The sequence below is a fragment of the Bolinopsis microptera genome, chromosome 3 (assembly GCF_026151205.1).
Source record: "Bolinopsis microptera isolate Bmic1 chromosome 3, MBARI_Bmic_1.0, whole genome shotgun sequence".
NCBI classification, from domain to species: domain Eukaryota; kingdom Metazoa; phylum Ctenophora; class Tentaculata; order Lobata; family Bolinopsidae; genus Bolinopsis; species Bolinopsis microptera.
In genome coordinates, this window is record NC_087074.1 from 14,021,046 (window position 1) to 14,038,813 (window position 17,768).

General features: G+C 36.1%; 1 protein-coding gene and 2 long non-coding RNA genes across 19 annotated transcripts in view; all 3 read left to right on the forward strand.

The window, feature by feature from the left end:
* Nucleotides 1–2,579: 2,579 nt before the first annotated feature.
* LOC134812760 (uncharacterized) lies at nt 2,580–4,234 on the forward strand. Its single transcript, XR_010159955.1, has 3 exons — nt 2,580–2,747; nt 3,636–3,718; nt 4,194–4,234. It is a non-coding gene; the product is annotated as an uncharacterized LOC134812760 (long non-coding RNA).
* A 9-nt stretch (nt 4,235–4,243) lies between these two features.
* LOC134812761 (uncharacterized) lies at nt 4,244–8,571 on the forward strand. 2 transcript variants are annotated; one of them, XR_010159957.1, is made up of 5 exons: nt 4,244–4,337; nt 4,548–4,628; nt 6,482–6,682; nt 7,400–7,616; nt 7,724–8,571. It is a non-coding gene; the product is annotated as an uncharacterized LOC134812761 (long non-coding RNA). The 2 variants fall into 2 exon arrangements; XR_010159956.1 differs by having other exon boundaries at nt 4,567–4,628.
* A 7,524-nt stretch (nt 8,572–16,095) lies between these two features.
* LOC134813407 (sperm flagellar protein 2-like) overlaps nt 16,096–17,768 on the forward strand; it is a 46,673-nt gene continuing 45,000 nt past the window's right edge. For all 16 annotated transcript variants that reach the window (XM_063821148.1, XM_063821149.1, XM_063821150.1 and 13 more), the window contains exons 1-5: nt 16,096–16,159; nt 16,482–16,584; nt 16,785–16,866; nt 17,093–17,263; nt 17,397–17,503. In XM_063821148.1, coding sequence (XP_063677218.1) covers nt 16,102–16,159; nt 16,482–16,584; nt 16,785–16,866; nt 17,093–17,263; nt 17,397–17,503 — 521 coding nt within the window. In that variant the 5' untranslated portion in view covers nt 16,096–16,101. The remainder of the gene's footprint in view (nt 16,160–16,481; nt 16,585–16,784; nt 16,867–17,092; nt 17,264–17,396; nt 17,504–17,768) is intronic.

Sequence of the window (17,768 nt, forward strand, 5' to 3'; positions counted from 1 at the left end):
GCATTTGATTGGCTCCCGTAAAACTGCATGCGGAGTAAATGGCAGAAACGGGCTTTCTCTGCGCGCGGCGTTCGCGAAATTTAGTTTTTAATAAGTTTGTTTATCAATTTAATTTATTAAGAACAAACTTCTGTTGTTATAGATGTCACTTGGAATTAAATCAACAGTGTTCTTCAAAGACGATAACTTTGATAGGATCAACTGAATGATAACCATGCAATTTTTCAAAGCCACTGATTATATTTTAAAATCACAGTTGCAAGTTTGCGCGGCGCACGGGTCATTATTTTCAACAAATATTATTTTTTTGCTGTTTTGACATAATTTCATCTGTGTGCATTACATTATGAACACAAAAAATTAAGTTAAGTGATGACAAATAATAAAATGTAAAACATAAAATAAATGTTTATTTTTTGATGAAACAATTTGCAATTGTCATCAAATTAATATTTACCTGAGGACCCCAGGCTATTATCAATTATGTTTATTAAGATTTGGCGGAATGACAGGCTGAGCGCGGCCCAGTAAATTAATATTTTAAAAAAGAACCAAATTAAATATGCTTTGAGTCATATTATAATATATAATAGGATTCACAATAAAAATAATTATTACCAATAAATTAAAATTTATTTAGTTCATATTGGATATTTAAAATTGAACTAAATAATATAGTAGAGGCTCTTACGGGCTTTGTCTGCTAGATACACTAAAATCACCAGACCCATCTTAAAAGACGTATTTTTGACCGTAGAATCGATTAAAAGTGGTTAGAAGTGTTTAAAATGGGGGTTACCTGGTTTTATTTTGAAAAAACCGATTTTTGGCCCCAAAAATGGCCATTTTTTGAGATTTTTTAGAAATTTCGACAGGTTAATTCAATCGAAAAGCTTAGATATTTTGGGTTCTTGCATATTTTTATTTGCCGCACTAGTTAATACCAATATAATAGGCATACACAAGAGTTTACCTGGTCAAAATTTTAAAAAACCTCCCAAAAAAAATGTTTTTTTTGCGCGCTAAATTTTTTCGGCTCTTTACACACCCACAATGAAATATTTTTGCCCACAAAGTGTTTTAATACTGTTCAATAATACTATTTGATAGTTTTTCAGCGTAAAAACAAGTTTTGAAAGCGGAAGAAAAAATTATATTTTTCGTGGTGCTGAGCACTTTGAAATTTTTTGAATAAAATCGAGCGCTACCGTAAAATTTTAGTAACCCTTCCCTGAAACTCATTTAAGTTTTTGTACCGGTAGTGTTTTGTCCTTTTCTGAAGTTCATGCCTTCTCTGGCTTAATTTCATATAATATTGTTTAAAACAGCACAGTAAAGTGTTTTATAATAGTAGAGTGCCATTTCTAATACTTCAATGTTATATTGTTGAGATACCTTTACTTGGCTGATTACCTTTTGTTAATACAATTTCACCAATTTAGTATTGCATTGCTTATATGACTATTTGGATTTATAATTTATCGATTGTGGGTATGAATTCACTTTTGGTTCACAATCAACAATAAAATGTCTACTGTATGGTACCCTTACAAGATTAATTATAGATCTTTTGACAGGAATGCCTGACTTAAACCCCCTCATCCATCACTCATTCCGTGTTACCTGTTGGATGTGGAGGAACCCTACCACAAACTGAAATATTGTAAAGGTACCCTTCAGTACATAAATAGAGCACTGTAAATAATATAGATTAGTTACTGCTATCTTCTCAATGCAATTTTGAATACATGTCAGGAACACCTGACTTAAACCCCCTCATCCATCACTCATTCAGTGTTGCCTGTTGGATATGGAGGAAATCTACACCACAAAGTGGAATATTGTAAAGGCACTCTTCAGTACACATAAAATAGAGCACTGTAAATAATATAGATTAGTTGCTGCTATCTTCTTAACATGATTTTGAATTTATAAATAGTAGTAGAGTAAATGTCAGGAATGCCTGACTTAAACCCCCTCATCCATCACTAATTTCGAATAAATGTATAGATGCTGCATTGAATTCATGAAGATATCATTCGTTTTGAGCAATCATTCCCTTAGCTCCCCCATTCTTTGATTGTTTCAAAGAAGTAGTCAAACTACAATATGTATTGTTTAGTTACATCTTTAGGTAGGGTGCCCCGCTAAAAGAACTGGATTCTTCCAGGAAGCATCCCGTGCACAGACCTTGGTCTACATATATATTAAATTATTAACCATTCATTCTGTATGTGCACGAAAATTTATTTCAATCAAAAACATCTATTGCTTGTTATTTAAGCCATTTCATCTCTAGTAGATTCAAATAATTTCTGCAATTCTGAATTATGTTGCTGAACAAACTTGACAATCACCATTATGGTTTGTTAAAAGACTTCGATCCGCTCACAGCCATGCAGATTAAGACGAATTTAGATCGTCATTATTTTGATAACAATGAAAACTCAAATGGTTTGATTTTAAGCTAAATTACCATAATTATTATAATTAATTAAATACAGGCTGACAATGTTTCATTTCACAAAATGTATCTGAATAATGTAATTTTAACTGAATCTTAAGCTGTTCAAAAAGCTTTGTTAGATGATGTTATCGATGCTGTATAAGTTGAAACCTTTTGATGATGAGAGGTACATGAACAAACCTACACTAAACAATACTACATTCCAGCTTGAAACGAAATGAGTGGAGTTGAACGACGCCTGTTTATCGAAACTACATCAATCAACTTTTCAACTATGCAGGTTATTAATGAAATGAAATGAAATACTACTACTTTGTCGGAACTAAGTCCGATCTACGCCAGATAACCCCCTCCATATATCCCTGTCCCGCATCAGAGTTCACAGTTCCTCTTTCGAGTTTGTCCCAATTTCCTTCAGTAACATAGACAAGTAGCTTTGTCTTGGTCGGCCTTGCTGTGCTCTAGAATGCATAGGTTTCCATAAGACTAAATCACTGGCAAGTAGCTCAGGATGTCTGATGCAGTGTCCTGCCATTTTTAGTCTCCTGCTTCGTAACTTTATTGACAGCCTTGGTAGACTACCATACAAAATTATATTGCTGACCTTGTCCTTCCATGAGATACCCAGCACCATACGTAGCATCTTTGTGTATGTCCCGTCCAATACAAATGAAATAAATTATTTTTATCACGCTTATATCAACAATCAAAACTAAAAACTTATGGACGTATATCACTCATTATTATGTATCATTCTCTAACATCTATATCTTGTCCTCACTAGAAATATTACCACTTCTGATATAATAATGTTTTTTGTGTCTTCTTTGGCTCAGGCATGGCTCCAGCTCAAAATCTTTGGGTGGGTGCAGCTTGGCGCACGGTGGGGGGGGGGGGGGGTGAAGCCCCCTGGAAAATTTTGGAATTTTACTCTCCTAAACATATTTTAATATCTCCAAAACAGTCTCAATTGATTACAGAAGTCAATTGACCCTTAGTTTATACAAAATTTGACAATTTTTGTGTGAACATTTTCAAATCGTTTGGGTGAGTGCAACATCCTTTGGGTGGATGCGCACCCACCCGAACCTACACGGTGGAGCCATGCCTGCTTTGGCTATCTGTTTCATTTCCAAGACCAACCGCTGATGGATAACTCGTTCTTCAGGTGATCGATCTGGAGAGATGAAAACAGTCTTATGATCTTCACACAGTCTCAGCTTTTTGGCATTTACTAATATCTGATGAACGGTAAGTTAGAATTATCTAGCGAAACTTTGACTGGTCTAGTCTTGTTGGCTGATTTTCTCCCAACCCAGATAGCTTCAAAACGTGGTTTTTCTTCAATCTGCTGAAAAATCACGGTAACTTTATTGCACAGTTCCTCTTCATCAGTCTCCTTCAAACCAAAGATGAGCACATTCCTACTGCGATCCTCTTCCGATACACCATTCTGTACAACCTTTTTTAAATTCTCTTCTGCAAGCACAGGTGCATTTTTAGTCACAGCTTGACTGTATGACTTCATCTCAGCTTGGACAGTTAAAAAAAACTGTAAAACTGTATCATAATATTATTATGCATTTAACATCATCTGTTGTGATATACATGACAAAGGGTTGGAAATGTACAGTAACCTTACTATATTGCAATTACACAATATTATGTGAACGACCCCTAACCCCTTATCTAAGGCTCTATAAGTATTGAATAATGATAACTGCAGGATTTCAAAATGTACAAGGCATCATATCAAAGATTGCATATTCCCGAAAGAAGGACAAATCCAATTTGGCTCTCTGGATGTATGGAAAGCTCTCAACCTTCCAGAAAAGGACTGTTCAAAGGAACACTTAAATCCCTCCGACAGGTAATTATTATAAATAATAATTTAGTCTACACTTCATTATGTCAAATCACCTACCATAATGAAGAACTAAAATTGTTGTGTTACGTAACCAAGTTACGTAACCAAGTTTAATGTGACTCAATTTTGGTGGAACTTTAGAATTTGGACGTTATTATATCTATCATGTTCATCTTAAATCTCATATTATATACTCAATATTCAATTAAACAGACAAAGATAACCTCTCTAGGCCCTCTGGTGGTGACGTATAAGTGCTTTCTCAGTACTTTCTCTCGCTTTTGGACAAATCCAGTGAGTTAACTTTTTATCAGTGGTCGACCGGGGGCAGGATTCTGACCGGGGCCGGGGAGCCCCAATATAGCCGAGGCCGGGGCTGACCACTGAGAATTGGCCGGGGCCAGGGTTTACCCCCGGAGAATTGCCAATCTTTGGCTGGGGGTTGTGATTTTGGCCAGGGGGCACCGGGCGACCACTGCTTTTTATGTCACGATTTTAAAACTTTATTCATAAGTTTATGAAACATCAAAACTCTGCATGCTCTGCATTATGTAAAGTCAGTCATGCACTAGAGCACAGTTCACATATAATAACATAATCCAGCCTAGGGGAGGGGGTTTGAAATCGCTTGTGCTAGAGTGATTTATACTCAATAGCTATGTGAAAAGTGGCTCAAGGAGGGGAGACCGACGTAAACAATTTTGAATTGGTAGAAGTTAAGTTTAGGCTTTAATAAAAAACTTCACCGGACCGTTCCAAGCTGCCTATAAAGCTGGCAGGAGCTGTGCCGACCTAGTTTGGGCACAGAGCATGCTCATATCTGTAGTAATGAAGAAGGAGTTTGAATGGAACAAAGTGAGTATTGACATGTCAGCTGCCTTCAATACCATCCGCAGAGGTACAACAATCAGACTACTAGAAGCTGCAGGATGCTCCAGAGACGACCTGAGGCTTGTACAATACCTCATGGCTAACACCACTCTAGTAGTCAGAGTGTGTTCTACTGACTCAGAGATGTTCTCTTTTAACATAGGAGCCTCCCAAGGAGACAGCACAGCTGGTAAATTGTTTACCCTCAATCTAGCTGGAGCTGTAGTGCACATAAGAGCAGTCCTCCCCTCAACCCCCAACCCTCCGATAGCCGATAACCACATGCCTCTTGAGTCCGGCTATTCAGACGATGTAGAGGAGATTGGTGAAGATATGGAGGAGTTACAGGATATCTTTCAGATCTCCAAGAATATTCTCAGTGAATGGAGTCTCTTTGTCAATGACACAAAGACAAAGTTTACCAGAGTGTATTTAGAAGAAGTTGGTGCATGTGACGAGTGGGATAATGAACTAAGAGGAAAAGAGGAGTGGAGAAACGAGACGCTTCTTGGTACTAAGCTTGGATCAGAGCAGGATGCTACTAATAGAATGAATAAAGCTAACACCGCCTTCTGGTCATTTGACAAGCTGTGGTGCCAGGGATCAGAGAGGAGTCAGATAACTGAGAAGAGAAAGATCAAATCTACGACTCACTAGTAGTATCAGTGCTCCTGTACAACTGCTGCTGCTGGGCCGTACCTCAGCATGTTCTAGAGTCTGTTGATGTTGTTCAGAGGAAGCACCTCAAGCGCATCCTACAGTACACATCTATTGGCCTAGCTCAATATCTAACAAGGCCTTCTACGCTCGTACCCAGACCAGGCCCCTTTCCGAGAGAGTGGAAAAGGCACGGTGGACAATGCTAGGTCATGTTCTACGCATTGACAACGACACGCCTGCCTACCAGTCTCTGTTATTTGCTTCAATAGGATGTCAAACACTAAAGGGACGAGTGGGTAGACACAGGACTAATTTGTATGATATTATTGTGAAAAAGGACCTATTTAAGAGACAAATTTATTTGAAAAATGAAGATGATTTTACCAACTTAGTGAACTTAGCAAGAGATAGAGTAGGATGGAGGAGTTTATTTACTTTGAGACATATTGAACGAATGAGTCTTCGTAAGCGTAAATAGGCCAGCACTTTGCTGAGCCTCTTTAGGTGCTCTTTTGTTTATAGATGTTATTATATATTTAAAGAATATCATTCTTTTACCACATACATAAGACTTTGCCGTAGGGTATACAAAAATGTGACCATTCATCAATTTTCAGAGTGCTGTATCTGTACCCGAATAGAAATAAAGGATTTTAATGACACAGTTTTCTTCCGCTCTGAAAGTGAACGAATTACAAAACAGTCTAGAGAATTCCTCGCCCTGCTGCAGAAGATCAATCCTGGGTTGTGCTCACCAAAGCAAACCTCTTTTTTTGTGTATTCAGTGTCTTAACTATGTAAAAGACAACTATAACAGGGTGAGTGGTTTCCTCCTGTTTTACTAATATTTAAAAACATCAGGAGGTGACCGGGATTCCCGGTACCGGGATTGGCAATTTTGAGCTATCCCGGTCCCGGTCAAATGCTGATTTATTTATTTATGATCCCGGTCCCAGTCCCGGTCCCGGTTAATTCGGGATTCTTGGTCCCGGTCCCGGTCCTGGTCCCGGTCAATCACTCAAATTTGCCGGGATTTTGACCGGGATCTTTTACATAATTTCATTCACTGTGATTTTAGGTTTTTCCTTTCATTCATTGTGAATTTCATCTTTAAATATCCTCTGAGCCAAATACAACAATGTTTAAAATTGCTTAACAAGTTTGAGTAATAAATTATGATCATGAATTAACCAGTAATCGACCGGAATTCCCGGTACCGGGAATCCCGGTACCGGGATTGGCAATTTTGAGCTATCCCGGTCCCGGTAAATTGATAATCTCAATTTTGAGCTATCCCGGTCCCGGTCCCGGTCAAGTCACATTTTGTATCCCGGTCCCGGTCAGGCCTGAAATCATGTCCCGGTCACCTCCTGAAAAACATTATTATTCAAAGGTAAATAGACAGCGAGTAGTAATTTTTAATCCATTTCTATCGGATTTGCAAACTTTTAAAATGATATAACACTTGTACGATCTCAAACTTATGTGATATGATACTGTTGATATAAATGTGGGAAGTAATAAAGTATTTGCAGGTGTACAGTGCTGTTTCTGAAATTGACGAATCCTCTTGTGATGAAGATTGAAGAAGCTATTGCCATCCAAGTGGAAAAAGTCCCGCCTTTGTCACCCTCCTCGAATAGAACTAAGAAAATGTGGAGACTTTCTTCATTTAGTTCCAAATCAAGTGGACCAGATGTTGATTTGTTTGAAATGGACTGAGACTTGTGTTTCATATGCCAGGTTGAACAGGTTTGTGTGAAACTTTTGCTCGCAAATATAATTATTATACATATTATCTCGATTTAATTTTAAGAGTATGAGAGGTTATTCTTCTTTAACAATACGAATTTCCCTAGACGTTAGAAACGAAAAAGGATAGTCTGATTCAAGGAAAAGATAATAGTTTCTTCGTCGATTTCGCAACATACTATCTGTGGACATCTACAGAAATCGTCAGGATCTGTGCAACATCGATGTTAATCCTGATTCGCACATGAACAAGTGCCCTGTTCTTAACCCTGAGAGTCTCGGAAAATATCTCTATAGCAAGCTAGGTAGATATCACAAAACATGTCGTTTGAGGTACAGCAACTCGAGGGTGAAACAATTGAAGGGTAAATTATCTGAAGCTGTAAGTTTAAAACCTGTCTCTAAGGCAGGTTTTAAAATGGAAAGACACGTGTCCACGCACGACAACACCAATGCTGCATTAATGAGTGCAGGTATTGATACGGACCTTTTAACTGGAGCAGGAGAATGTTTTACCAGAACTGTACCTCGTGTCTGACCTGAAGCTTAAGTACAATGACTATGTGACGTCTAATTTATCTGAGAACGCTGCAAACTCCAGCAATGTTTAATCTGATCACATCAGTTTTCAGAAAGACAATGTCGGTAAGACGAGTTTGTTTCGACAGCAGGATCGTATCTAATCTTGCTGCAACAATAGATGCGGATAGAGATGATAACACTTTAACAAAGACAGCACTCTTAAAGGAGATTAGAAAAGAAATCTTTCAATGTAGAAACGAATTCTATCAGAAGATTTATCTTCAAAAACATGTTCGATTTACTGATCGGACTGTAGAAATATAGTGTTTATGTGGATTAATCTGTTAAAGCAGGGCTATTGTATCATTTTAACATTAACTTTGCATAGTGATGATACGTTTATTGTGTCTCTTGTGATTATCTATTTCTACAGTGTTACGGTACCACGAGGTTTCTGGCGCAGTGACGCGCTTTCGAGCAAATATCGTGCTAGATACGTCACGCGCCGCGAGGGCTACTTGAGAGCGTTTTGCCGGATTTTTGCCGGATTTTTGCCGGATTCTTGAATAACGGAAAATTGTATTGATAAATGTTCTTTAAGCTCTTCAAATAGTTAGAGCACTATAATACGGTCAATTTCAGGGAGTATAAAAAAATTTCTTCGTCTGTGAGTGGAGATACAAGGTCAAACACAAGAAAATATCTTCATTTGGCCAGAATTTTTGCCGGATTCTTGAATAACGGAAAATTGTATTGATAAATGTTCTTTAAACTCTTCAAATAGTTAGAACACTATAATACGGTCAATTTCAGGGAGTATAAAAAAATTTCTTCGTCTGTGAGTGGAGATACAAGGTCAAACACAAGAAAATATCTTCATTTGGCCAGAATTTTTGCCGGATTCTTGAATAACGGAAAATTGTATTGATAAATGTTCTTTAAACTCTTCAAATAGTTAGAGCACTATAATACGGTCAATTTCAGGGAGTATAAAAAAATTTCTTCGTCTGTGAGTGGAGATACAAGGTCAAACACAAGAAAATATCTTCATTTGGCCAGAATTTTTGCCGGATTCTTGAATAACGGAAAATTGTATTGATAAATGTTCTTTAAACTCTTCAAATAGTTAGAGCACTATAATACGGTCAAGTTCAGGGAGTATAAAAAAATTTCTTCGTCTGTGAGTGGAGATACAATGTCAAACACAAGAAAATATCTTCATTTGGCCAGAATTTTTGCCGGATTCTTGAATAACGGAAAATTGTATTGATAAATGTTCTTTAAACTCTTCAAATAGTTAGAGCACTATAATACGGTCAATTTCAGGGAGTATAAAAAAATTTCTTCGTCTGTGAGTGGAGATACAAGGTCAAACACAAGAAAATATCTTCATTTGGCCAGAATTTTTGCCGGATTCTTGAATAACGGAAAATTGTATTGATAAATGTTCTTTAAACTCTTCAAATAGTTAGAGCACTATAATACGGTCAATTTCAGGGAGTATAAAAAAATTTCTTCGTCTGTGAGTGGAGATACAAGGTCAAACACAAGAAAATATCTTCATTTGGCCAGAATTTTTGCCGGATTCTTGAATAACGGAAAATTGTATTGATAAATGTTCTTTAAACTCTTCAAATAGTTAGAACACTATAATACGGTCAATTTCAGGGAGTATAAAAAAATTTCTTCGTCTGTGAGTGGAGATACAAGGTCAAACACAAGAAAATATCTTCATTTGGCCAGAATTTTTGCCGGATTCTTGAATAACGGAAAATTGTATTGATAAATGTTCTTTAAACTCTTCAAATAGTTAGAGCACTATAATACGGTCAATTTCAGGGAGTATAAAAAAATTTCTTCGTCTGTGAGTGGAGATACAAGGTCAAACACAAGAAAATATCTTCATTTGGCCAGAATTTTTGCCGGATTCTTGAATAACGGAAAATTGTATTGATAAATGTTCTTTAAACTCTTCAAATAGTTAGAGCACTATAATACGGTCAATTTCAGGGAGTATAAAAAAATTTCTTCGTCTGTGAGTGGAGATACAAGGTCAAACACAAGAAAATATCTTCATTTGGCCAGAATTTTTGCCGGATTCTTGAATAACGGAAAATTGTATTGATAAATGTTCTTTAAACTCTTCAAATAGTTAGAGCACTATAATACGGTCAATTTCAGGGAGTATAAAAAAATTTCTTCGTCTGTGAGTGGAGATACAAGGTCAAACACAAGAAAATATCTTCATTTGGCCAGAATTTTTGCCGGATTCTTGAATAACGGAAAATTGTATTGATAAATGTTCTTTAAACTCTTCAAATAGTTAGAGCACTATAATACGGTCAATTTCAGGGAGTATAAAAAAATTTCTTCGTCTGTGAGTGGAGATACAAGGTCAAACACAAGAAAATATCTTCATTTGGCCAGAATTTTTGCCGGATTCTTGAATAACGGAAAATTGTATTGATAAATGTTCTTTAAACTCTTCAAATAGTTAGAACACTATAATACGGTCAATTTCAGGGAGTATAAAAAAATTTCTTCGTCTGTGAGTGGAGATACAAGGTCAAACACAAGAAAATATCTTCATTTGGCCAGAATTTTTGCCGGATTCTTGAATAACGGAAAATTGTATTGATAAATGTTCTTTAAACTCTTCAAATAGTTAGAGCACTATAATACGGTCAATTTCAGGGAGTATAAAAAAATTTCTTCGTCTGTGAGTGGAGATACAAGGTCAAACACAAGAAAATATCTTCATTTGGCCAGAATTTTTGCCGGATTCTTGAATAACGGAAAATTGTATTGATAAATGTTCTTTAAACTCTTCAAATAGTTAGAACACTATAATACGGTCAATTTCAGGGAGTATAAAAAAATTTCTTCGTCTGTGAGTGGAGATACAAGGTCAAACACAAGAAAATATCTTCATTTGGCCAGAATTTTTGCCGGATTCTTGAATAACGGAAAATTGTATTGATAAATGTTCTTTAAACTCTTCAAATAGTTAGAACACTATAATACGGTCAAGTTCAGGGAGTATAAAAAAATTTCTTCGTCTGTGAGTGGAGATACAATGTCAAACACAAGAAAATATCTTCATTTGGCCAGAATTTTTGCCGGATTCTTGAATAACGGAAAATTGTATTGATAAATGTTCTTTAAACTCTTCAAATAGTTAGAGCACTATAATACGGTCAATTTCAGGGAGTATAAAAAAATTTCTTCGTCTGTGAGTGGAGATACAAGGTCAAACACAAGAAAATATCTTCATTTGGCCAGAATTTTTGCCGGATTCTTGAATAACGGAAAATTGTATTGATAAATGTTCTTTGTTGATACGGTGATGAGACGACTTTTCTGGCCGAAAAGTGGGAATGTCTACTGTACAGTCGCTGAGATAGAGCCTGGAGACACACTTATATAGAATAGAGACTTAAAAATTTAAACTAATTTAAAACTAAGTTTTCAAATTTTAGTGCTGAAGCAGGAACCTACTGTGTAAATTTAATAAGTCTAACATGGTAATAGAGAGATGATGTAAAGTAGGACTTTCTGAACCGATCGTAGCTCGGTCGTGGGGATGAACATACTATGTAACATTATCTTCCAGTGTCTAATCAAGATGGAAGTTTAGGATCATCTAATAACTCAGCAGGATCCATCCGCAGAGGGCTTGGTATCGTACACCCCACTATACTGTCGAAGTCGGAAAAACCGGAACCAACGTAGACCTACAATGATAATTTTCTGTGATCAGTAACTTCACAGATTACTATTTGGATTAAACTAGATTTAAAAGAAGTTAGACGATTACACATTTAACCAATTGGCAAAATAAACGTTTTACAACTTCACATCAACATGAACATGAAAATGTTTTCAAGATTCAAAAAACATTGAATTCACTTTGAATAAAGACAAAAAACCGTTCGGACTTACTTACTTCGGTGCAAATTGTGACAGTAAGTTCGAACACTGCGAATCTGTAAGCAGACCGAGTCTTTGTTAAGAGTTTGACAGTGAATTATTTGTCCTGCTAAACGGATTCTGGCAGTGAACTGGTTAAAGGGAGGTCACGTGTCAGAAACGCTGGCCAATTACAGACTATTACGTGGCAGTGCGTAGTGTCACACGACATATGCATGTGCCAGTGTAGATGCAGATGGAGGAGCACGTGACTATAACGTGGTCTCTCATGCACATAGTGCTTCAAATAAATTAGCTCCAGCTCCGTTATTCAAGAATCCAGCAAAAATTCTGGCCAAATGAAGATATTTTCTTGTGTTTGACCTTGTATCTCCACTCACAGACGAAGAAATTTTTTTATACTCCCTGAAATTGACCGTATTATAGTGCTCTAACTATTTGAAGAGTTTAAAGAACATTTATCAATACAATTTTCCGTTATTCAAGAATCCGGCAAAAATTCTGGCCAAATGAAGATATTTTCTTGTGTTTGACCTTGTATCTCCACTCACAGACGAAGAAATTTTTTATTATCCCTGAAATTGACCGTATTATAGTGCTCTAACTATTTGAAGAGTTTAAAGAACATTTATCAATACAATTTTCCGTTATTCAAGAATCCGGCAAAAATTCTGGCCAAATGAAGATATTTTCTTGTGTTTGACCTTGTATCTCCACTCACAGACGAAGAAATTTTTTTATACTCCCTGAAATTGACCGTATTATAGTGTTCTAACTATTTGAAGAGTTTAAAGAACATTTATCAATACAATTTTCCGTTATTCAAGAATCCGGCAAAAATTCTGGCCAAATGAAGATATTTTCTTGTGTTTGACCTTGTATCTCCACTCACAGACGAAGAAATTTTTTTATACTCCCTGAAATTGACCGTATTATAGTGCTCTAACTATTTGAAGAGTTTAAAGAACATTTATCAATACAATTTTCCGTTATTCAAGAATCCGGCAAAAATTCTGGCCAAATGAAGATATTTTCTTGTGTTTGACCTTGTATCTCCACTCACAGACGAAGAAATTTTTTTATACTCCCTGAAATTGACCGTATTATAGTGCTCTAACTATTTGAAGAGTTTAAAGAACATTTATCAATACAATTTTCCGTTATTCAAGAATCCGGCAAAAATTCTGGCCAAATGAAGATATTTTCTTGTGTTTGACCTTGTATCTCCACTCACAGACGAAGAAATTTTTTTATACTCCCTGAAATTGACCGTATTATAGTGCTCTAACTATTTGAAGAGTTTAAAGAACATTTATCAATACAATTTTCCGTTATTCAAGAATCCGGCAAAAATTCTGGCCAAATGAAGATATTTTCTTGTGTTTGACCTTGTATCTCCACTCACAGACGAAGAAATTTTTTTATACTCCCTGAAATTGACCGTATTATAGTGTTCTAACTATTTGAAGAGTTTAAAGAACATTTATCAATACAATTTTCCGTTATTCAAGAATCCGGCAAAAATTCTGGCCAAATGAAGATATTTTCTTGTGTTTGACCTTGTATCTCCACTCACAGACGAAGAAATTTTTTTATACTCCCTGAAATTGACCGTATTATAGTGCTCTAACTATTTGAAGAGTTTAAAGAACATTTATCAATACAATTTTCCGTTATTCAAGAATCCGGCAAAAATTCTGGCCAAATGAAGATATTTTCTTGTGTTTGACCTTGTATCTCCACTCACAGACGAAGAAATTTTTTTATACTCCCTGAAATTGACCGTATTATAGTGCTCTAACTATTTGAAGAGTTTAAAGAACATTTATCAATACGATTTTCCGTTATTCAAGAATCCGGCAAAAAAATCAGCGCCAAATAACAAAACCTATCCTTGTGTTTCAGGTATTAGTCTAGTCTATATTACTTCACAGTGGTATATGTGGAAGTTGGTATTGTCCTGTTAATATTTGCCGAGTTTTGCGGACAGTTGGCCATGATTTCAAGTGATATTTTGGAAAAGTTTGGGAAATTTGCAGCGCGATTATCCGGCAAAAATCCGGCAATTCTGGTCTCAAGTACTTCTGCGCGCCGCAACCGAATCAGATTTAAGTGCACTTTTTCCATTGTAAACACTACATACGACGCGCAACACGTTCTACGAGGTCGAAATTTTCGAGGTCTCTAACACCGGAATGGAGCAATATTTAGACGATCTGACACTTTCTAGGGCTTAAGCAACCTAAGAGAAATTAGGGGAACAACTCAGAAACAATTTTTAGTCGATATTCCGGTGTCTGTAGATGTCCGAAGTTTTGGCAGTAAAGTGCTCACAACACAGCTTCTGAAGGCTCTAGAAGGTTCCCGATACCGTCAGAGTGTTCAGTACACTCCATTCTATCATATAAGAACCCTAAAAGAAGTCCCAGGGCTCGAGCAAAGAAGCGTGATATTTGCCCGTAAGAGCCTCTACTAATAAGTAAATCATTTTTAATTTTAGCTAATTGAAAACTCAAATTATAGATTATTGTTTTATGTTTTAAAATGAGTGCTTATAAGTAATTTCTGGATATGATAATACTCCTGATGATACCTTTCAAGCATTACCTGGTAATGAGGCACAGCTCAGTTTGCAGGTACACCATATATTTGATGTAAGCGTGTATATATTACGTATCATATTAGTTAATTTGTAATTAATTACTAGGTATGCAATTGAAAGACATTGATTCGCGGCGCGCAATCGTAGCTCCATCACTATACTTACTCAAAACTTAATCGTAGAGAAATCGAGCGCTACATGGTTTATTTACTAACGCGTGCAGCGTGAGACCAAAGATTTCTTGTCCAATTTTCGATACCATTTGAATCATTATTTAAAATATTTTCATCCGTGATTTTATCCATTTCTTACGGACCTATAACAGTTCTAACGGGTTAATTTAGCTTTCGATATTCGCAATAAATCCATCGCACATAGTGGCTGACTGGCTGATGACCAATATTTTGCTTTCATAATTAACCAATAAGACGATATTTTTCATATGACCACCAAATTAACAGCGAAAATGAGTGATCATTCCTCCAGCACAATATATAGTGGGAGTTGCACTTCAATATGAATTGTGTATTAGTTGAGGACAATATAATGATTTAAGTTATTGAGAAAAGACAATTTTTTGAGAAAAGACAATTTTATTATTTATCACCAATTCAATACACAATGATTGTGTCACAATCAATCAATAAATATATATCCGAATAAACTTGATTTCAAAGATAATGATAAAAGTATGCTAGCAGCTAGCGCGCTTGTATTTAATAATAATACATGCTGTTCAAGTGGGTCTGACCACATGACCGCCACTCACATTACCACATCTGGTGAAAGGACCCAGGCGCTATTAAGCTTTTATGAGCCCTGGCTGACTGCTGAGAGTGGCGATGGGTCTGACATTAATTTTGTTTTCCTTATATTCCAGTAAAATTTAAGTTTTAAGTTATATGATTGTCATGCGATATTTAAGTCACAGCTGCTCGCAATACATTATTATTATATTCACAATTTTAGGCAAATGTCTGCTATATATTACTATCAAACAGTGCAGGGACTGGTTTAATTTTGCTATCTATTAAATGGAATAGATCGAATGACTTACAAGACACCGTTTAAGTGTTCTGATAACCATAGCCTCTGGCTAGTCATCAGTCCATTCATGAGGTTTGATAAGTGCACTAGAGGCTAGAAGTTTTCAGCACCTCTAATCAAGTAGACTCAGGGTGTTAAACTTATTTCACTTGGATAATGATAATTGTAAAAGCTTCAAAGTTTCACTTTGTTAAAATTTCTTTAATAATTGTAATTTCAGCACTGATTACTTTTTTAAACCATGCATGTGTGTAATGTGTATCGTCTTCAAATGAACGAACGGAGAAATATTTAACACTTTTACATCGCTTTTTATCAACTTCTATCAAAGTTCCTAATTTCAAGTTTTTACTTTCTTTTTCCTCACATCATCATTGAATCAGAATGACGGACATTCTCTGCAAGTGGTTGAACGAGGATGTCAAGCTCGCGGACAAAATAGGTGAGTTCAGGGTTCAACAAAATAGGTGAGTTCAGGGTTTAACAAAATAGGTGAGTTCAGGGTTTTCAGCTATCTATGTATTTATACTTATAGGTATTACAAATACTGATTCGTTAATTTCCTTTATTACAACGTGCTCCACTAGTATCAATTAGGAGCAATTATTCAATTGGTACAAAATAAACTAACAAATCAATCCAAATAAAAGTGCCGTCTTTGATATCACCAGGGACAACATTGTCATTAATTAACATTTAACATTATAAATGGCTTGATACATTTTTTAAATATCAATAAATCTCATCTTAATCGTACATTTCAGACCCAGCAAATTTTGCACGGGCTTTTGGTTCCGGTTACTTGCTTGGTGAGCTGATGAGCAAGTATGGGTTACAGGAAGATTTCAAGTCTTTCTCTCCTGGAAAGTAAGTTTTAACAATGTTGTATCAGAAATTATTCCTGAAATAAAGGCTTCAAAATTTGTTTCAATTCGTGAAATTGATTCTGGAATTTGAAAGGTCGATGCTGCAAGTATTAGTTCCTAATTTGCAATGTTGTCAGAACTAACATTTAGGATTTGCTTATGCCTTATACGAAGCAATGATCAACCCTTATTTATTTTCAGTAACACAGATGCAAAGTTGAACAATTTCAGCAGACTTGAACCAAGTCTCCGGCTTCTTCAAGTGCCATTCAACTCCAATATTGTAAATATAACTGAAAATAATATTTAGATATAGTTAGTTGCGGCACAATTTGATTAGAATTGGTTGTCAAACTCAAAGTAAAGTTATGTCCAGTGTCTAATACACTGTAATAGAGAGAATATAAGAACAAGTCTTATCCGATACAAATTTACACTACACTGATTCAGTTTTCTAAACTTATCAAACTCAAAACCAAGCTATCGAGATAATAGAATGTTTGTTGCAGGTATCGGATGTAATGCGCGAGAAGCCTGGGTCTGTGACGAAGCTTATGTATCAGCTCTTCATCGCCCTAAACCGCAAGGAGCAACAAAACCTGACCAGCCACGCTATGGAAGCCATGAAATCTTCCCAGAAGATGACACTTGAGACCGCAAATGCTGAATTCTATCAAAATGTTAGTTATGAACTTTAACTGTAAGACGTATAATTAGGATTCGATGGAACAGTTTGCTGATTGAAGGGCTATCTCTCAACCAATAAATTGGATACATCAGACCCTTTGTTTGCTAACCTTGTCCAATTTGTAGCGGTTACGTCAGCAGTTCCCCCGACAAGTACAAGTTGACATGGAGGAGCTCGTTAAAAACTTCGACAAGAAACGGCTGGACAACCTAGAAAAAGCTCTCAAAGCCGAGTTAGTACAGAGTCACACGAATTCTATATCGACCACACACAAACTGTACTGACAAACTATACTGGTTATGAGCATCATATCTCGCCTGCTTCTCGATCGCCCTTTGTTTTAATCTTGTTCATAATCTTGCTTGTTATGTTCTTTGTTTTGAGGTGGTAAAACAGTGCCATTATCGTGACTTTTCTCTAAGTTTGCTCTCCTGAGACTCCTAAATATCCATTTTTAAATGCTTACTATGACGGTTGTCTTTGATCTTGTTATGCTT